Source organism: Cyprinodon variegatus, unplaced genomic scaffold (assembly GCF_000732505.1).
Source record: "Cyprinodon variegatus isolate N-32 unplaced genomic scaffold, C_variegatus-1.0 Scaffold278, whole genome shotgun sequence".
Taxonomy (NCBI): domain Eukaryota; kingdom Metazoa; phylum Chordata; class Actinopteri; order Cyprinodontiformes; family Cyprinodontidae; genus Cyprinodon; species Cyprinodon variegatus.
In genome coordinates, this window is record NW_015150731.1 from 919,995 (window position 1) to 942,194 (window position 22,200).

A 22,200-nucleotide genomic window follows, 5' to 3' on the forward strand; every position below is an offset into this window, starting at 1 on the left:
TACTGTATCATGTTGTGCCAATCAGTCCAATTACCGATTAACATTTTTTGTTTGTTTTACTCTTTATTTAGGGGCTCAGTGTAAGTTTGTGAGTATTGCTTAATTCTTACTTCCTTTTTCACTTCACTTTTTCACTTATTTCCCAATTATTTCATATGTAAAATGTTTTTGTAAAGGGTCTGCATACAGTCCCAGTATTGAGATAGAGTTCATTTTAAATGTTAAAATTAATAATAAAATCATCGGCCTTATTTTGAAAATCTTTTCCGGAAGTGCGTGTTTCCGCCTTCCAGCTTGCCAGCTGACGCCAGTCTTCGAGGTGAAGTGAAGCAGTCACATCGAGCTACAGCGCTGGTGCAGCTACTGTTGTCAGCTGTCATGCTGTTCAAATTTATTACTTAAACTTAATGCAATTCGACACTGTTTATGTTTCGCTTTAATGGTTACGTAGCAAAGATAATATTGGCATCATGATGCTTTAAAAGGAAGTTTTAAGAGTAAGGTTAGGCTTCAAACAAGAGGATTACCTTTCCTTGCCAACTGCAGACTGACAGTTGTTCGGACTGATAGCGGCTTGTTTTGTTTATCTCCGGACAACATACGAGGTAAGCTATGAAGCCTTCATGTGTCTGGAGACGGTTCACGTTTAGCTTTCAAACACTTCTTTCTCTTCATGTGTTGGTGTACATCACATTTGTTACTCTTCTCCCTGAGGCTACTTTTAACGTTTGGGTTACGTGCTGCGTTCAGGGACACCTCGGCTGGTAAAAAAAAAAAAAAAAACAGTTCTCCTACTTTATGTTATTCTACTTGTTCTGGTGTTTTACTGCTCGAATACAGAGATGCGTTAGTTTGTAGTTAGATGCTGGCGGGTTTGTTTATGTGGAGTTTTTTTTTTATTCCTGTAATAGTTTATTGGATCCAGATTGGTGGTACTCTGAACAACCCCCATTAAATCTGCTACTCTCCATCCAAATTTTTTGTGTTTTCAGAGATATCAATTTAAATTTCAAGTTATTTTTAAAATAATATCTGTTAAGGGCTGCAACTAACAATTATTTTTGCAAATTTTTTCGAATAATCAATTAATAATCGTATAGCCAAAGGTTCATGAAGAATAGTTTTTTTTTTTTTTTTTTTTTTATTATTATTATTAAACCAGGTGAAACTTTTCCACTTGAGGAATATTGGATAGAGCATATTGACACACAAAACCTTTTTTTTTTTATCCTAAATTCAAAACTTTTGTATTTTTTTTCACATTATTGGTATAATTGCTGCTCTAAGTGGGTAGCTCTGTCAGCTAAAGTCATGTTTTAGAGTCACTATACTCCAGTTTACAATTAATTGATTACTAAATCAGTTGATTAATCACGATTGATCTGATTCATTGTTTCAGCCCCTATATATAGATGATTTTAAGCATGCCAAACCAAACTAGCTGTTTAATTTAGGAGCGCAGTGTTTCTACCCATGCTTTTTACACATTACTGCCTGACATGTAAACAGATCATGCAGGCTCTTTTGGTACGCAATTCAAGCATATTTTCACCCATCTTGTGGTGTCCCTATGGGATGCCCAAAGTTGTTCCACGGACTGTCTCATGCTAAAAAGTAACACAGTTGAGCAGAAACATTTAATGGATGCCAGTGCTTATTATCATTTAGAATAAATAGTAAATGCATGCATTAAATAAATAGAAAAAAATGACATATTTCTATTTATCTAGTTATCAGGGATGCATGATATATTAGCATTGATATCGATCTTGGCCAATGTTGGTCAATATTTATTACGGTGTAGTTACTGTTTTTGTTTCAGGAAGGGGGGAGTCGGTCATGTGCCAGTAATTGTGAAGCAGCTCAGGATTGTGAGGATTGTTTAACTGAACCAAGAAGCAATGTCGGCACTCTGGTCGGTTTTTCGTGGTGTCCAAGTGGTGCGAAAATATATGTAACATAATATTAGTAAATATCCATTATTGGCCCTTAGTGCACTATTATTATTAGACATGGATGTGGTACTGCTGCTGAAACACCTCAAAAATGCAATTAGCACACAGAGCAGTAGTGAGAAGTTTGTTATCCATTCTTTGCCTGCTTTGTGTGTCAGCTGTCACGGTTGCTAGGAGACAGAGGTAGGCTGAGTAAGGGGGGGCGAAAGCCGCAGAAGGCTGGACCTGTTTGAAAATACAGTACAGCCAAACTCTTCCGGCCTTCTTATTTTCACGGCCCTCCAAGGACCCTGTCCAGGTAGACTGGGTCCTTGGAGGATACAGCTGCTGAAATCAAACACACCCTTTCTTCCTGCTTTCCAAGCAGGAAGTGCTTGGACATGTTGTGTTTTAAAGAACACACTGCCAGCTAGTGACTGGGTGTATAAGTTACACCATTTTCATTCATGCCATGTATATGTAGATTATAATTAATAGGTTTTGATCGAAATGGGTTAGTACAAAAATCATGGGAAAAGACCCCACTTTTAACGACTGGCTGTAATGTAAACAGGACCGCAGAGTGAGGGTTTCTTTAAAGATACAACTGAAGCTAAGAGCAAGGTTCTTCGTTATGTTAGATTATCTATAGATTCTTAGGCAAGGATGCTGTGGGAGCTGAGGGGTCCATTTGTAGCTTACTGTAAACAACAATAAAGAACACTTCAAGTGGCACAGACGAATAAAGAAACAGTGAAAGAATGCAAATGGAACATCTGGAAGAGATTGTTAATGGATTTTATTAGGTAGCTAAATACAAACACTCACCATTTACCCCTTTTAACTTCTACACAACTTTCAGGCTAAGCGTTTGGCTGCCAGAGCACATCAGTGACTCACTTGCTCTGTGTCTTAGTCACATTTCACTGGCATTGTCCCAGCAGTGCTGGCTGCAACCTAAAGTATTTGTGGGCCAGTTTTGGTCTGATTAAAGCCACTTCTCTGCATTCCATTCTAACTTTGCCCCTTTCACTGTTCCAAGAGGTTTTCTAGATATTTCCCCCTTTTTTCTGTCTTTTTCCATTCAAATTAAAACTGAATGTTCTCTGGCTATTCATTAGCCTGCCAATGTTATGCTCCCTCCATTCCCTTCTGTGTTTTCTTTATGTTTTATTTTTCCACATTTAGTTTTTCTTTACATTCCTCTTTCATCTTCCATTTTCCCCCTTTATCCAGCCATCTTTTATCTCTGCTTTGGTACCTGCTTTTTTCCCCCTTCATTGTTCTGTTGTCCCTGTTCTTTCTCATTCATCCCCTTTTTGCCCCTTTTCTTTTCATGTGCTGCTCCCATGCATTTCCCTCTTTGTCTGTGTTTGTCAGTGTCAGTAGTTGGGCTGGGGTGCAGGAGAAAAGCCCCACCCTGCATACTACTGAACAGATGCTACTTTCGATATGTAGGTTGTTCTGTGCTTTCTCAGCTAGTTGCTCATTTTAGCCAGAGCATTTTGGTGCTTTCTTTGTTTGACTTATTCAATGTTTTTTAATTAGTCTATGGTGAACCCAAATTAAAGAGCAGCGTTCCGGTAGAGAATCAATTGCATTTTCATAATAGACCATCTGAAGATGAGATACCTAAGGGCAGGTTCTTCTAGCCTGTTTGTTCTTTTTTTTTTACTTTATCTAAAAGCAGTTTTATTGCCCAACTTGTTCAATTTTTTTTTTTTATTTCACAAACCACAAATTATGTGTAATTATATTTTTGAAGTATGAGATTGAAAGAATAAGTTATTTACGAATTTTTAATTGGATTAGGGTTTGGTAAGCAGGTGAATAAAAAAACAGCTAAACAACTGGTACTTGGAAATGTTATTATACTCTTAAATGGACAGCTGCGGTCTAATACATGAGGCAAAACAGAGTTCCTATAAATCATTGCATTACCTTTAAGATCGAGAGAATTAATTCTGAAGTCCACTTAAAGTCACTAAATATAATACATAATGCATGTGAGTTTGTTTAGTTATGGTAACCTAAGCAGTCGTTTAAAGAGACTATCCAGTAATGACTGCTAAAGTGTGTCTCCACTAGTTTTAAGTATTTACTGATGGGAAATATATTCATTGAAATCTAGTGCAAGGTAATTAAGCCAAAACAGGGCAAATATGCTCTATCCAAAAGTCCTTTAGTGGTATATAATACGTAACCCCTAATAAGATACATTTTAAGGCATGGTAAAGTATTATTAAGATGAGTTATCAATTTAACAAAAGTAAAGTTAGTTAGTTGCATTACAGTTTCATCTAAGCTAGGAGTTTTTAAAGTTACAGATGCTTATCCCCCAAAATAAAAAGGTCAATAGTTCAAGGTCAGCAAATACTCAAAGCTGCAGTATCAATATCATATCAGAATTGAAATAAGTTGCACCAAGTCATCACTGATACATAGTGGTTTTTTGGGGGGATCTTTCCAAAATCACAGATTTGGACTTTTCTGAGCTGACCGTCCTTTTCCACATGATTGACGATCATTAAACTGGGAAACTACACATTTCTTATGACCTTTTTGCCAATCCTTCATTAAAGCTAAATTTGCAATCAACACAATTCAGCCTGACTTACTTTTTTGAGAAACTTCAGAAGATTCAGGTGGAGCCATTAACAATTTGATCCACATGGATCAAAGACTACCTGAGAAGAAGAAGACCCCAGTTTGTTAGACTGAAGGGATCAGCTGTCTAATCAAGTAGTCATCAGCACAGGAGCACCAAAGGGGACAGCACTCTCACCGTTCACTTTTACTCTGTACACGTCTGACTTCCAGTACCAGACATAGTCCTGGCATCCACAGAAATACTAGGATGACTCTGCAATCATTGGGTGCATCAAAGATGGACAAGAAATTGAGTACAAAGCGCTTTCTGGTATGGTGTGGAAACAATAATCCTGAATGTCAGCAGAACAAGGGAGATGATTGTGGATTTCAGAAGAAACAGGAACAGGTTGAATCCTGTTAACAGATGAGAAGAAGTTGAGGTGGTGGAGGTGTATAAATAACTTGGTGTTCACCTGGACAACAAACTAGACTGGTGATGCAACTGTGAAGCCGTCTACAAGAACGGAGAAAGTAGATTGTACTTCCTTAGGAAGCTTGGGTCCTTCAGCATTTGCAGCAAGATGTTGCATATCTTCTATTAGTCTGTTGTGTAGAGTGTGATCTCTTCCTCCATCNTTTTTAGTTGAATTCAATTAAAAAGGCCAATGATTTCAATTTAAGATTGAAATTAGGCAATTTGAAAACTTTTTTTCTAATTACACATTTTAAATTAAATCATAAAAGAGGAATTTAAAATTGTATTTATTAATCCCTTATTAAATACTGGAATTTAAAACTGTATTTTCAATTCCAATTACTAAATGTAAATTTAAAAACCAAAATGTATAAATCTGATATCTTACCTAATCACACATTTAAAGATGTAATTCCTTATTTCCCATTTTTTTTTCTTTTTCAACTTGCATTTTTTAATACTTCTTGAAATTGCATTTTCTTTACCTATTCCATTTACCTTTTCCATGGCCCCTCTGATCCCAGAGCACACTAGAAATCAGTTGAGCTCCTTCAATGGTTAGACTTACATGCTTGGTTAGTAAAATGACCAATCAGGGAGCTGGTTACATCTGAGGAGCAATTGTGATTGGTCAAACTGGTTCTCATTGTGTTCTGGGACAGCTGGGTTATGGAAAAGGTAAATAGGGAGGGAGAAGTAAAAAGAAAATAAAAGTTGAAAAAGAAAATGGAAAAAAGAATAACCATTTTAGATGTGTGATTAGGAAAGGTTTTATACTGGGATTTATTGGTTCTGGTTATTAAATCTCAATTTAGAAATAGGATTTGAAAATACATTTTTAAATTACAGTATTAAATAATGGATTATCAAATACAACTTACAGTTCCTTTTAAAATTCATTCCTTTTAATAATTGTATTTAAATTGTGCAATTAGAAAGCCTTTTGATACAACATCTACATAAGATAGATCACAAGCTTAATTAAAATCCCTATAATATCCGTAAAAGTCTGTAGTTCTTGCAGCAACATTTAGAAGCACTCAGTTTTATTCAGTTATTCAGTGTCACATGGTCCTCATGTGTTGTTTTAGAAGATTGTGCCGCCTGCTCTGGATGAACAGTGCCTTTTGTCCGTCTCAACACATGATCCCTGTTAGAACTTGAATACGATTTCTTTCTTCACCCCCAGGGAGATGTTTTCATCTTTCTGACACTCTTCACATTTTCACATTTCTGCATGGACAATTACAAGACTCTAAGAGGTGTGGAACCTCATTTCATCATAATTACAACAAAGAATGCTTGTGTTTAAATCAGATTTTTAGGATGCAGGGGTTTAAGAGGAGATATTTTTGAGCATGGCGTTGGTATATTCACGAGGGTAAATGTGCTTGGGCCAAACTACATGGGATGGCTATTATAGTGGCAGAGAGGATTTAAGAGGACTTACAGTAGAAGTATCTCCTCTGTTGCACTCTGACAGAAAGCCTCTTGATGCAGTAAGAAAAAGGAAATGCTAAAACTGTGTTCCATTGCTTAGGCTGTTGTTGCTGTGGACTCCAAATATTTGTCTCAGATCTCTATTGGTTGTTTCACAGGAGTGGTGTTATGTTTTCAAAACTATGCTTGGATAAAACAGAACCCATGCATAGTTTCCTGTAGCTTTCGAACCACATCATATCAGCATTGAATTCCCCTGTTGCCACTGTTCTGATATCTGATAAGATAAACACGTTGAAGGCTTGCTTGCAAATTAGCAATTCCGTAACATAAGAATCCAGGTGGTTGTCATGAGAGGCAAACATAGATGAATAATAAACTCTCCCTCAGTGTGCTGGTTGTTCTTAGTACACTGAAAAAGTGACTTTTTGTCCAGTAAATATTACCTCGTTATTATGCAATTTACTGCAAATTGTTACGCAAGTCTCTTTACTTCAAAATGACACCTTTTATTTAATGACTTGGAATTCATTTGTAAATCTATATCCATCAAAATATAAGTAAATACAATTCATCTTACCAAATATTACTAACAAAACAACTTGCATGTAATACATACCAGGATATAAGGAGTAAACTTGGTGCTTTTTTCCTTGCCAGACCATGTTTAGGTCAGAAATGGAAAATATTGTTTACTTGTTGTGTGGTTTGTTGCATTTTTGCCTTGCAACAAGAAGGTTCTGGGTTTGATTCCCAGTCCAGGGTCTTTCTGCATGGTTTGCATGTTCTCCCCACGCATAGAGGGGTTCTCTCCGGGTACTCTCATCTACCTCCCACTCTCCCAAACATGACTGTTAGGTTCATTGACTTCTCTTATTTATCCTTGTGTGTTTGGCCGCATGTCTCTGTGCTTTCCTGCGTAAAATTTACTAGCAAAACAAAACATCTTTTTCTGATAAGGTTAATTTGGTAGTGAAATGTACTTTAGTTTGTTTGTTAAAGCAACTCTTCTTAGTAAGTAAATTCAACTTAGATTTTTATTGAGTAAAATTTACATAAAATTTCTATGTGGAAAAAGTTACCTAGCTTTTTCTAAATGTTTTTCAGTGTATAGCCGTTCTGACCTGTTTTCTGTGTAAATATGTATTTCATAGGGTGGTAAGATCTCTGTTTCTGCTATTATGGTGCATGAGGGGTTTGGAAGGTTAACCTGTCATTTCTGGATTGAAAACCAAAAAAATAAAGCTTTCAGTTTGAATGACGCTGTCTTGTTACCATTTATTGTCAACTGAAAATAAAACATGTTTCCACGGTTTCATAGTGATGCGTGATGTGATGATGCTATCTATTACTGTCTGTTTGCATAAACAGCAGCTCCTCTCTTATTTTGGCCCATTTATCTTTTCAATTTCCTGGTTTAGCCTTGTTAGCCTGCAGGGGGCTGATGATGCACAGAAAATAATATTCAGCCCATATAGACAAGATTTTATTGGAAAGACATCTGTTTGTCATGAGTAATCAAGCTTGCTCTTTTATTTTTGTTAATTTATCAAAATGTAGTGTTTGGAGGACAGTGTTTTCTGTGTGCATGTGTGCTGTCATACAGACTTCCTGTCTGTTGGGCTGGGACTACCACAGCTTCCCTTTCTGTCATCATCTGCCGCTCTTTTTAGTCAGTGTTGTAGTTACGCTCCGCTGCAGGTTTGGAACCTGACTAATGACTTCAGGAATCTAACAGAAGTGTTAATCCTGACCAAGGTAAGAATTTTCATGGTAGAAGTTTGTTTTCCTTGCAGTTACACATCTCTGTTTAGTTCAAAAGAGCTGGAGGGTAAAAGGTTATCTATACTTACGGCTGTCAAACAGTTGGGTAACACCCTGTTCAGAAACGGGCTAATGATAGGAAGCGAGTATGGAAGTCAGTCTGCAGGTGTATCATATACAGTAACATTGATACCTACCTGCTGTGGTTCAAACTTTAAATCTCCTAAAGTTTCTAAGGTATTTGCATTGCATTTTTGTGATGTGGAAAGAGGAGAATTCATTAGTTTGTAGTTCCGGTGAGTCACTAATTCAGAGAATTACTCCAGTAGTTACAGCTGGATCTTCTATGGTATATTTTCCCTGGCGTTGAACAGGTAAAGATTGAAATTTTTGCCCAGTCTCCTTTGCAAAGCAGCTGATCTTCAGCCCGATTGGTTGAAGAGTATCTAAACAGTTATTTTAAAGAGTTTTCCTTTGGTTTTAAATCTGGACTTTGACTAGGCCATTCAAACACAATGATAGCAGTCTTATATCCAAAGTTGTAGCTGTGTGTGTTTATGTATTGCTAAGGGTGATTTTCTAATAGGGTTCCTTCCAGACTTCACCTATTTTTAGCTCCACTATTTTCCTATCAACTCTGCTTAAGAAAAGCATCCATACAGCAAAATGCTGCCACCACCTGTTTCTGGAACTGTGTCTGATCAGGGTGATGTGTGGCTTCATTATGAATGAAGGCCAGTAAATATTATTTTGGTCTCATCAGACCAGAGCAACTTCTTGCAAATTTAAACTCTGTGTCTTTTATTCTTTGAAGCAAAACCGTAAATAAAACTTCTTCTTCTAAAACTTTTTTTAAATATTGATTTTATGATCTACCTGCCCAACCATTTAGATCAGCCACTGTTTCTTGCTTGATTGGACCTTTAAAGAGTTTTTTATGACTAAACCTCACCTCAATTTTTTTCCAACTTCATCCGTAATCCGTCTGCTTTGACCCTCAGTCTTAAAGATGCTGTTTGTTCCCTAAACCTTTTGAACTATCCTCTGAAAACCCCACAGCTCTGCTGTAGTTACACTAGGCAAAATATGATGCGTGACTAGACTATATTTAATAGATAAATACATTCTGAGGGCAGTTAGGTGCATTTCACTTATTATTTGTATTTGGTAGGTTTTTATGTTTAAGGAAAATTTTTGTTTTTTTTACAACAAAAAACATTTTTGGTTGTGTTCATAGGTATATTTTTCAATGCAATCAAACTTTATTTGTTAAGTATTTATAAAACAACCACAGCTGTACAGAAAAAATACATAAAACATTACACATAAAAAAAAACAGTTAAAACATTGATAAAAGTAACATTCACATGATCAAAGCAATAACATTGGGCAAAAGATAAAAGGAATAAAATAATAAAATAAAAAAAAATAAAGCCCTCTATCTTGCTAGGTGCGAAAAGGTGGGTTTGGACAAGATATTTAAAAACCATCAGAGGAGAGGCCTTCCTCATATGCTGCTGGTCATTCCAGAGCTTTGGAGCGGCTACAGTAAGAGCCCAGTCTCCTCCGTGCTTCTGCATAGTTCTTAAAATTGAATAAGTCAGAGCGTTGGCACAGTAAGGAGTAAAACTGGGGTTTGCTATTCTGCATTATTATAAGAACACTCATAGCAATATAAGAATCTTTACCAAATCAAATCACAGTACTGCTTTAAGTTGCCATGTTCTTCTTGTTTGCGCCGATCCAGCAAGTATGACCATGAAGTTTTAAAGCAACTGAGACCAGGTTGCTCCCTCTGCATATAATTCTTCCTGGAATGAGCTGTTATATATCTGTTCAAAGATTTTATTAAGCAGTCTGGGCTGTTAAATGTGCTGGAGTTGTCTTTTCTCCTGTTTGAATGCGCTGTAGAGTTGAGCATTTGTGTATTTAATCTTGTGTAATCTCAGTGAATGAGCAGCAGGACGTATTAGTTGGATTACATGTGCCTAAGATTAACTACAAAAGCATCTGTTAAAGACTCAGCCGTTGGCATGACTACGGCAAATACTAATGGGTTTAATGTTGCCCTTTCATTATGTGTCACTGCTGCTGTGCAACCAAAGATCATTGCTGCTCTTACTGTTGTATCAACAACTAATGTTATGGTTACGTGAATCAATATAGCAGTATGATAAAAGGCCGGAAACAAACAGATTAATCGCTATCAATCGATCGTTGAAATATTCGTTAACTAATTTAGTAATCGATTAATTGTTAAGTTGAGTTTGCAGTTAGCTGAAAGAGAGAACACGCTGTTAGCATGCATTAAGGAGAGCAGACAAATTTTATATTTAGTTCTTTCAATGTTCTGTTTCTTTGTCTTGAATCATATTTTTGGTTACTATGAGAATTTGAGTATAGGACTATAGTTGGACATATCCTGTGTGTTTCCATGTTCCATATTATTTTATATTCTGCTTGATTTTGTTTTTTTTTAAAAGCTCCCAACTAATAATACATTATACAAAAATATTGTACTCATTCAGTCTGTAACTAAATGACTTCTAAATCCACTCTGTAACATTGAGCTGTTTTGATTTTCTAACACAGGCCAGGTGCATTAGGAATTTTAGAAATGTATGCAAAATGACAATATTCATATAATTTATTTTCTCTGTTTTATCTGATCTGTGTGTTTTAGCCATGGCTCGTAGGAGTTCCCGCCTGGTGTCTGGTGGCTACTATAATTCAGATGAGGAATCAGATTCAAGTAGTGTGACCAACATATCCTACAGAGAAAACCCTGTCAAGTAAGGATCTTCTTGTTTATTTTCATCTTTGTCAAAGCACGGATTCTGGTTTGGGAATCCAACGGATGATGTGACTCACACATGTAAACATTTTTGTTGTGCTTCTTTGTTTGTTTAGGGTTTTCAAGAAGAAGTCGGGGGCCCGGAAGTCTGCGTCCCGCACCAACAGCAATGCCAGTTCTGCCCCTGAGACTCCAGTCACTCCAGGCCAGTATAGCACCCACATGTAGACTCTATCACTTTAAACATTCAGATGATGAGCAGATTATATTTGTAGGACACCTTTTATATAGTTAAATGCAACATAAAAGTGTTTCACATTTTAGAAACTAAAATAGTTCCAAAAAAAAACACATTCAGAAATTCCAGCAGAAAAAGTTAGCTAATTTAACAGAGTTTTTTTCTCCTCTATACCGACATGCAGCTGTGGTGACTAATCATTCTGTCATCAGTGAAAAAAAGAATTTATAATTGCAGAGTTGACTAATATATAATAATAATATAATATAGCCTAATGAAATGGACAATTGCTTCTGAGTAACAACAAATGTAGTCATTTAGTGAAAGACTAGATTTGGATGACAGCTGATTATGCAAGAATCCTATGTCAAGTCTGTAGCACTCATGAAATGTGTTTTGTACCTGAGAGAAGATTGGAAATATCAGAAAATGATGAATGCGACATTTTCTCCTAAATCACTCAGAAACGATTTAAGAACAAATTTGTGTGTATAAACACTACTAGCATATGGCTCAATATGTCTAGTATTATGTAAAAACAGATGATAGACTATCATGTTTTAGGGTGAGATAACCTGTTGACAGATCTGGGCACCATGCAAAAGAGGCAAGGAGTAATTTGTTGTTAAAAAAAAAACGTACAAACTCCCAAATGTTGTTTTTATTTATTAAGAGAAACTGCCTAAAATGTAGGCAGTTATCATTCTACCTCCAAACTGAACACAGTATTAAAGTCTCTTAATTTTAATAATATCAATGGTAGGCCTAGATTTTAGGGCTTTTTTCTAACTCCTTTTTAGGGCTGAAACAATTAATCAGATTAATTGCTTATTTAAATAATTGTCAACTAATTTAGTAATCGATTAATCGTTAACTGGGGTCTAGAGACTCTAAGACATGCTTTTACCTGACAGGGCAATCCACCTAGAGCAGTAATTAGATCGAAATCGTAGAAAAAATATATGTAAACATTTTGCATTTAGAATCAAAAAATATTTGTCATGTCAATGTTCTCTATCTAGAACTTCTCAAGTGGAAAAGTTTTAGTTTAATTTATTAAAAAATCTTATTTAAGGAACCTTTACTATCCGATTATTAATTGATTAATTGAAAAATTGATTTGCAAAATAATCATTAGCTGCAGCCCTAATCCCATTTGTCTGTCCCTTTTATTCATCGTATCTTCATCTTCCTAATAATTTTGGTTTTTAGTTTTGGATATTTGGGAAGTTTAGTTGCGTCAGGAGTTTAAGCTTTAGTATTCCTTTTACAATCCTGCAAAAAATATAAAGGGAATTCAAAGCATGTGGGACAGATTTTGAAGCTAGACATTTAGGCTATATGTCAGATGCTGATAAGTCTTCTCCCAAAATTCCAACCTGTAAACATAGATGTGCTGATCAATTATTTATACCAACATTTTCACATTTTGATCTCTAGAAAAAAAAAGTGTAAAACCAGCAGATCATTTTCTTCAGATTAGGTTCTGGTTGTCTGTAGTGTGAAATTTAAATCTATTTAAATATTTTTTCATGGCACAGCATGAGTTTCTTGCCAACATCTGACTTCTTGTCTTTGTTTCCTTACAGGTCTGAGTCCAGTAAGCAGCCCTCTAAGAAGTCCCCCTCAGCCCACCATAAGGACCGTCCCTGACCCCCCTGCTGCTCCAACCCCTCGGCCAGCTCTGACTCCATCATTCACCAATTGTCACATGCGATGCCATTCCAAAACCCCAGAGAAGAGCTCTCATGCTGGCCCTCACAGCTCTGGTCTGCTGGGTTTACACAAACACAAGGAGCCAGGTCAGAGTGGTGTGGACAGCTCAGGGTACTCTTCATCTGAGGGCCAATACAGGAAGCCTTTACCTGTCACCAGTACACCAAGGAGAACCAGCAGCAGTAGCGGTGCAGCTCTTGGTCCAGGATTCAAAAGCAGAATCAGTGATGCCTTTTTCCATCTAATGGGTGAGAACTACATCTTTTCTGCGTGAAGCCTTGTATTCCTGGAGAATTCAAATGAAATGATTTTTCTGTACTTTGTGACAGATTCAGCCTCAGTGATGGTGGCGAATGCACACAAAAAAGTCCTTCATGTCACATCTACAGGTTTGTTTTGTTTTTCAGTTTGTCTTCATATATTTTTTCTCATAAAAGTTTTTCTTGGAAATGTTTTCATTCTGTCTACATGCAACATGTTTTTTGCATATATGCCCTTTTATATCCTAGCGTGTCTGTGAAAATCATTCTTGTCCTTACAGCTAATGCATCAGTCAGTAAGCGGATGAAAAAGGCTTGTGGTCTGGCGCTCCTGCTCCTTTTAATACTTCTGTGTAAGTAACATCAATATTTAGCCTTCCTGTTGTCTGGTTAATGTTCCAACCGCATGGTAAAATGAACTCATCTGTCAAGGAAATTGATGGAGATTTCTGCAATTTCACTGTTTGCCATTTGTGATTTTTTTTTTTTTTTTTACTGAAAGTAGAACACACCCTTTTGCAACCTGCACGCTGTGCCAGAGCTACTGTCGTGTGAATGGTATAGGTTTATCAAGAGCAGGGTTTTCCCCAGGAAATCAGAGTAGGTGGTGGGTTCAGCCATGCTTCGTGTGCCACCTCACTGGGACTGAGTGTGTCACGCAAAAGCTAAACGTCTCTGATCTTGGGGATCAGCTAATTTGATCTGAAGTATTGTCCCTCCTGTTTATTTTTTTTTTTTTTTCAGGTCTTTGGTTGCTCCTTCCTTTGTTCACCTCTTTCATCTCCCTCATGACCACAAAGTCTCCATCACAAACACAACCCAAGGTTCAGCCTGTTATCCCCACTCCCAGCGTTCCTCCTCAACCCAACATCATACCCTCACCTGTGCTGGTACGGCTCAACTACAGCTTGTGTGCATCTCACTGTCTGTCTTGGTTAATGTGATTTCTACTTTTCTGTAAAATTGATTCTCCCATTTTACAGATTTGTTCTGTAAGACACAAAAGAATGTTAAATCCCCAAACAAATTGTGATAATGGGAAGTAAACAGCATATAAAAAAGGCTATTATTGCATTAGTTTTGGGGAGGAACTCTTTTCATATATTAACTTTTTGGAAACTTGAATTTTTTTATTTTTTTTTAACAGTGTCCTGTCTGGCAATGTGGCAATAAGAATAATTGTCTTGATGCCAAAAAGAGCCCAACAGATTTTACTATTACAAGTGTAGCAGTATGGCAATTGCCATATTGCTTCCCTTGTTTCATGCATATAAATTGCTTTATTATAATTATGCAGGGAGTTTTACAGTTTATATGGACACTGCAATGTAAATAGAGCAGAAAAACAGAAGAAGAAAAAGAAAAGAAAAAAAAGAAAGCATTTCAAATGGAAACTTGAATTTAACTTTAGTGCAGACCTCATTTTCCCACAGTTACAGTCAGAGTTCTAAGTAGTGAAAATCAAGGATGACCAAATTCAGTACTTTACATTTTTTATGAAGCAACTTGATGTACCACAGTTTAAACCTCTGCAAAGCATTACTTAAAGGTATAGTGGATGGCTTCCTTTTTCCAGGTGGATCATCAAAATACTAATTGTCAATCATTCTAGTGATACGTTTACGTAAGGCCTTCTTATGTACTCGTCCCCATTTTCACTTACCGGTGGTGAGTCTGACAAAGAGGAAAAATTGCAAATCTTCTTTTGGAAAGTAAGCTTGTATGAGCGATACAAACAGCAACTATTAATCAGAGCGTGCACGAGGAGAATTGGGCTCGCGCATGCTCTCGCACACGTTTAAAAGGCTTTGCCTCTTGGGAGCAGGTACAGGGTTTAAGTGAAGAGGGTGGGTCTTTTTAAACCTTTTCGAAAATTCTCCATTTTACCTTTAATTATATTTATTAATATTTCATTTCCACAGTCAAACATGGAGGTGTTAGTATTACATGCTGGGCTACTTCAAGACTGATTAATTGCTGTAATGAATCATGAAATCTGCTTTCTTGCTGAAAATGCTGACGAGAATGTTTGTCCATTTGCTTTTGGCAATAAGATCAAGCTCACTTAGATATTTCAGCAAGACAGTTAAAGCAAATTAGTCCACCTTTAAATGGCTAAAACAAATGACTACACTTTTTTTTGAGTAGCCTTGTCAAATTGAAAATTTATTTATTCAAATGCCCTCAATTGTAATGTCTTTGTTTCCAAATAGAAGCTGTTTTTTGCATTGATTTGAAGAAAAACAGACGAAGAGGATAAATTCATTTTCATAGCAGATGTTGGTCTCATTGTCGCAAAAGTGTCATGTGTTTTAGGTTTGCTCACACTGCTTTTGTTGTCTTGTTTTCCACCTTCATATGATTTAAAGTCATCTTTCTTTTTAACCAGGATCCAGTTGTAATTTCTGCTGCTGTAGAAGCAAAGATGCAGCAGTTTCTGGTAAGGCACATAAACACAAAAGAATGTTTTGGTTTTCTAAACTTCCAAACTGTGATAAATGTTTGTTTTTGCCTGTTTGCAGATGGAGCTTCAGCTTAAACAGGATGAGCTTCTCTCCAAGGTTAGTTTCATTTATTTTTTTGTTCATCTTTTTTATTTTAAGTTTCTAACAGCTTATAAAACAATACAAGACAGTGATGGTACAGGATTGTGTTTTTGTTTATTAAAAATTATTAAGAGCCCGTAACATGATAAATCTCCACAGACTTGCTTTTCTAGCATTAAAGGTAATTAAATATGCATTTAAAGGGCTGTAAATTCAGCTTCTCTTTTTTGTGTTTGGTTGAAGAAACTTTTAGATTCGACTTAATGACTCCATTTCCCATGCACGCATCATGAAACAAGAAAACAGAAAATGATGCAATTTTAACTCCTGAATAAACTTTGTTTTTAACTAGGCTGAAGGCAACATGTTAAAATTCACATAAAAAAAATTAGCTGAAAAAATCTTTGCCTAATCACAATCTGATCTTAATCTGATCAACTTTTTCTATTGTTTGCAAAATAAAATCATCTAGTTAAGTTTACACTCACATTAACAATACAAATAAGGTTACAGTATGGCGACATCTAGTGTAAAAATTATGTAATTGCAGGTTGATAGTTTCTATTGCTTTGGATAAACTCTGGTCCACTAGTCTTTGAATTCAATTAATTTGGAGGATCTTCAAACCTGTGAATTTTCTGAGAACATGCCACAGTTTCCCTGTAGGATTTAAATCGCTCCATAATCTGTATTATGTGTTTGAGCCATTCATCTAAGAGGGTATGAGTTTAAGGTCACTGGATAGAAAGCATACATTATAGTTGGATAAATTATGGTCATATTCCAGGTCATAGAAGCAGCATAGATACCCAGAGCATCAATCTACATCACAGACCTTTACTCCAAATTCTGCTTTTTCTCAAATGCTGTGATAGTTTGAGTACAGATGAAACAGCATACACACCTTCCTAAGGTTCCCCTATTGTTTAGCCAGACTGATATTTTTTTTATGCTCCAGGGATCAAGTTTTTCCCCTGTTAAACGTACAACAGGCCTTTTGGGGGGTTTTTTTGTTTTGTTTTGTTTTGTTTTGTTTTTTACCATCAGATTTTTCTGTTGTAGGACTGCTGGATTTTTATTCCAGTTTCTCTTTTTGAGTCATGAGTTAGATGAGACCTGCTCCACTTTAGTGTCCTTCTGGGTTCTTTTATAACCTCCTTCATTGGTCATCAGTTACTCCTGGAGTTGTTTTGGCAGACTAGCTGCCCCTGGAAGTGTTTACCACTGCTCTGGGGCTTCTCCATTTATGGACGTTGCTTCTTATGAGATTTACTGGAGTCCCACTGCTTTATGAAGTGGTAAAACCCTTCCAGACTGAAGGCTTTTTCCCACTTTATAAGGACTCTGTTTCTCATTTAATTTTGAATTTCTTTTTTATTTTACATTAAGAAATCACATATTTCTATTGGGATTTTCTTACTTCAAGTTGTTAGACAGGTGCCGTTTAACTGATTTTAAGGGAGTAATCTGGGCTGCATATGGCCAGAAACCAAGCTCTGCTCTTAGAAAATGTTGGTTAATCATAGTTAATTCATAACTGAACTTGAAGGATGATTACTCTTCCCACATAGTGCCAACTTAGTTTAGATGGTTCCTTTCCCTAATTATATAAAAATAGCATTTTGTCTATATATATGTGTATTCTAATCTTCAAATGGTCTGAAGCATAACAGTAATTAAATAAGTTCAAACAGTATCAATCTGTATTGGGGGGTCCTTTTTCTTAGCACTCTGTGTGTAGCTCCAGATTACAGGAGTCACATTAAAAAGCTACATTTTGTTTCTACAGCAAGGAGCAATATTCACAATCACCAATTAACTTCCTGATCTGTATGATAACAATCTCTGGTTACTCTATACCTCTTCAGAAATCTGTTCAACACCTTTATATACTTTTTCCCCTTAGCTGAAGGAGAAACATCAACTGGACGTGGATTTTATGAAAGCAAAATTGGAGGCTGCGGACTCAGACATTCGCCGTAACCTGGAGAAGGAAATTTCTGGTCTGGGAAAACAGATAGCAGATTACCAGATGGACAGCCGCTCTGCTACTGCTAGCCTCAGCTCTAAGATCCAAACTCTGGAGACCCAGAATGCTAAGGTAACAAAGTTGATGTAATTATGTCTAAACAACAAACTAAACAAAAAAGTTAGATTCTGTGTTTCTGTTTGTTCTTCTCATGATTTCTCTGTGTCCTGTTTTTTAGCTGTCCCAGGAGCTATCATCCATCCAGATAGCAGCCACTCCAACCCCTTGTCCTGAAACCGACACTCTCTCCGTCCACAACCAACTCACACCAGAGCTCCAACAGGCCTTGGAGAAGTGGTTTACTGATCGTATCAAGGTATGTGGTGCGTAAATAATCACAAAACTATAAAATCAAAAATGTTACTTACATGTTGCTCCAATTGTCAACCAGGAACAGGATGCAGTCATGGTTGGAGACAAAGGAGGCTGCTCAGAGTGCAGACATCCCATGGCAGACAAGATGGCAGACTTTGCTCTTGAGACTCAAGGTGCGAAGACTAGTTTAATACCTGCTGCAAGTATCTCCATGTCCTTAAATGAGTTATTATACATGTCCAACAAGTAGTGTTTGTTACAAATACATTCTGCTGTTTGTAACTGATGTATTTTGTCATTGTAGACAGAAATAGACCTAAGTTTGATTTCATGTCATGATTTTCATTTAGTTTGTTCATCTTATTTATTCTGTGTGTGTTTGAAGGTGCCAGCATTGTCAGCACACGGTGTTCAGAGACGTATCGCATTCGATCAGCATGTGTGACTCTTTTTGGTTTTCCTCTCTGGTATCCATCTGAAAGCCCACGGACTGTCATCCAGGTACAGATTTCCGTGTTTGCTTCGTAGGGAAAGACGAGCATTCCCAGGGTTGCTAACAAGCCTGCCGTCTCCTTCCATCCCAGGGTTACCCGGTTCTCCTTCCAGGGAAATGTTGGGCATTCCACGGAGTCCAAGGCAACCTGGTCATCTCTCTGTCACACCCCATCACCATAAGTCATGTGACTCTGGACCACCTGCCACGCTACAACTCCCCCACCGGCCACATCAACTCTGCACCGAAAGACTTTGAAGTCTATGTGAGTGTTTTGATGGTCCACAACAGCAGCACTTGGACTACAAAGTAAAAAAAAAAAAAACGTTCATATTTGGAAAATGATGGAACATTGAATCCTACAATGTCCCTATCACTCATCTCTAAATAAAGAGCTTAACCTCTAGTGTTGACAAAGTCAGTGTCCTCACCTGCAAAGTGTTATGGATCACTTGGACTTGCTATCATCATCCATCGTATTGATTCACCTTTATATCTCAAAAAGGACCCACAATTAGAGCAACTTTCCGAAGCTTTAAGGTCATGCTTGTTTCTTTCTCTGTCAGGGGTTGAAAAACGACACAGAAGAAGGAACTCTGCTTGGGACGTTTACTTACGAGGAAAACGGAGGGTCAACTCAGACATTTAAACTACCTGTAAGTCTAATCTCCTCTATATAAACATAATCATAAGGCTCTAACACAGTGATTAGTCTAGATGGGGGGTACATTCTCAAAGAATGTAACCATTTAAAATGGTTTCTCAGATTTGGAAATGAGACATTGAAATCATCCAGAGTTGTTTTGTTGTTTAGATGACCTGTTGTCTTGATTTTACCTGAATGCTGTTAGGAAAACCCCAGCTAATCAAAGTACAGTCCTCCAAATTGCAGGTTTTATGACAGCGTGGCTGTCAGCAGAGTCTCTTTCCTACTTGTGATGTTTACATTCTGCTTGATGTGATTAATTCACATGCGTGCAAATTGGAATACTTAGCTTATTTCTATTGGTAAATGCTAAAACACTTTGTATTTTCTCCACTGTAGCTGCATGAGAAAACGTCCCACATGGCAAACATTAGCTGCTGTCACTTTTTTTTAAGTTGTGCAGTTGAACATTGCATTATTTTCTCACAAAAAGCCTCGGAATGTAATGTTCCACTAATCATTACTAATCCCTCTGCCTGTTCTTTCTTTCTCACACAGACCCCCAACGACGCAGTGTATCGGTTTGTTGAGCTGCGAGTTCTCTCTAACTGGGGTCACGCCGAGTACACATGCCTGTACCGCTTCCGTGTTCATGGAAAGATCGCCTCCACATAGGCGTACCTCTACATCACTCGCCTAAAGACACGAAAGTTCTCATTTTAAGTCTGATGAGTTGCAGACCAAGTGATCCTGAAAAGCTGTGGAGTATTGTTACTCATGTGACACAGCTGTATGGAAAACAGCAGGTATTTGATTTTTTTTTTTTTTGTGGTTTCATCCAGTAATGCTGAAGTTACAGACATCATTGGGAAGCTAATTGTGCAGTGCACATTTGGCTTTTCAGTTCTAAGAATAAAGGTATAACAAAAAATCTACCTAGTTAGAGCTTTGAACAGCATAAGGTTCTGGTAACCTTATGCTTGTAATCCTGCCACTAGATCATGTTTAATATTTTGTTACTGATCGTTTGTATTTATGAGGACTTTCCTGCTGCATAGGCCTCCAATGCATATATGAGAACGTTTCTAGTTGTACCTTAATTAGTAGTATCCAGACTGAATATATCTGAAAAAAATAAAATTTTAACTTTTTCTAAAATGCAGCTTATAACTAATAGGTTACAGATTATGTTGAACGCTAAACAAATTTCAACATGTCTTCTTTTTATAAGAATAATGAAGGTCTAGTCTGTTCAAACTTTATTTGCACCTTTTTAAAAACAATCTTTGATCACTGCGGTGATATTCCCCTTTTGACTGACTTGTAAAAATTATTGAAGGCAGCAGTGAAGCATGTTTATTCAGTATTGTTTATTAATAACTTAAATTTGATTGACTATTCTACAAAGAATAATGGTATTTATGCAGCTTTTTATCATCAATTTGCACTCTTCCAGTAGACTCTAGTGTGCTGTTTTTTGTTTTATTTTTGGTAATTGAGATACTTGAATAACCTTGTTGCTAACCTGTTTTATAAGACGCCATGCTAAAGGCATGAAAGATCTCTTTCTGCTTCCTTGTACAGAGGATTTTATATGACCTTTTCAACCTGAAATGAAAGGTGTTTTTATTTGATAGACCATAATATATATATGTAAATTTATATTAGATTTGCTTTGAATATTGAAAATCCTGATAAAAGTATTTTTAAAGATTCCGATGTTTCATTTCAATCTGTTAATTGGCAGGACTTTCAGCAGCTTTTTGTTGATTTATATGTTGCACAGAATATTTGAATTTGATTGAGAAGAATGTTTAATACTTTACTCTGTGATGCACTAGATGTGTTATTGTAATTTGTTTTAATTCATCGGTTCAAATTCGCACAAAACAAAAACTCAGGATCAGAATAAATGTTTTTTTGTAATGTTTTGCTTTTTAATTGAAAACTTATTCAGAGGTTTTCAATTGATGCAAAGTTTATGTTTTAAATTGTTTTGATGGCTTAATCATTACCACTCTTTATAAAAATGTTACTGCACAAAAAATTGTTTGGAATAGTTAATTTAACAGGCTCTATCTTGGTGATTACAATCTAACCGCATTTAATATATATATATATAATATATTTATTTTGCATCTTCATCCTTTTCATTCTCATATCAAACTAGGAATGATTAAAGTAAAGGAAATCTTAGTCTAAACTAAACTTTCTATTTTTATCATTTTAATAGTTTGGTTATTCATGAACACACTTTACTAAACGATGTATGTCTGTCTAAATAAAGTAATTAACTCTTAATTGTAAATCTTGTTTATTAAAGGTATTGTGGAGGACTTCTGCAAATTTTTTAAAAGACCCACCCTCTCCACTTTAAAAAAAAAAAAAGCATGCTCCTGAGAGGAGACACCTATTAAACATGTGCGAGAGCATGCACAAACCCATTTCTCCTCGTGCACGCTCTGTTTAAAAGTTGGTGTTTGCATCACTCATAAAGCTTACTTTCCAAAAGAAGATTTTTTTCACTATGTCAGACTGAGTACTGGTAAGTGAAAATGGGGAGGAGCAAATAGGACAGCCTTACGTAAACATTTCACCAGAATGATTGACAATTAGATGATGCACCCGGACAGAGAACACCCTCCATTATACCTTTAACAGCATGCTGTTTTATATCTTCTTTGCTTTTTTGTTGTTTAATTTCTTGTCCTGTTCAAATTGTCTAATTCCTCCACAAAGCATTTAAATAAATAAATCTTTGATAAACATGAAAAAAATGTGTTGTTTTACTTTTTTTTAATTAAGTATACAGGGGAAAACTTACCAATATGTTTACATTTGAACTTCATTAATTTGTTTGTAATAATGTTTTATAAAGGACTATAACATGTGTCTATGTTTTTAAGCCTGTATTCTTTTTTTACATATATACATTTTGAACCTCCAGCTAATTTGAAA

At 36.4% G+C, this 22,200-nt stretch overlaps 1 protein-coding gene across 2 annotated transcripts; it reads left to right on the forward strand.

The window, feature by feature from the left end:
* The first annotated feature begins 330 nt into the window (after positions 1 to 330).
* On the forward strand, positions 331 to 21,340 carry sun2 (Sad1 and UNC84 domain containing 2). Of its 2 annotated transcripts, none has more exons than XM_015383208.1 (16): positions 331 to 605; positions 10,889 to 10,997; positions 11,116 to 11,204; positions 12,827 to 13,201; positions 13,283 to 13,342; positions 13,495 to 13,566; positions 13,958 to 14,103; positions 15,603 to 15,653; positions 15,736 to 15,774; positions 17,666 to 17,860; positions 17,967 to 18,104; positions 18,180 to 18,276; positions 18,489 to 18,604; positions 18,688 to 18,861; positions 19,163 to 19,252; positions 19,801 to 21,340. In XM_015383208.1, the coding sequence occupies exons 2-16, from the start codon at positions 10,891 to 10,893 to the stop codon at positions 19,915 to 19,917; spliced, it is 1,866 nt and encodes a 621-aa protein (XP_015238694.1). In that variant the 5' UTR covers positions 331 to 605; positions 10,889 to 10,890; the 3' UTR covers positions 19,918 to 21,340. The 2 variants fall into 2 exon arrangements, with proteins under 2 accessions (XP_015238694.1, XP_015238695.1); XM_015383209.1 differs by lacking the exon at positions 331 to 605 and adding an exon at positions 8,114 to 8,199.
* The last annotated feature ends 860 nt before the right edge of the window (positions 21,341 to 22,200 follow it).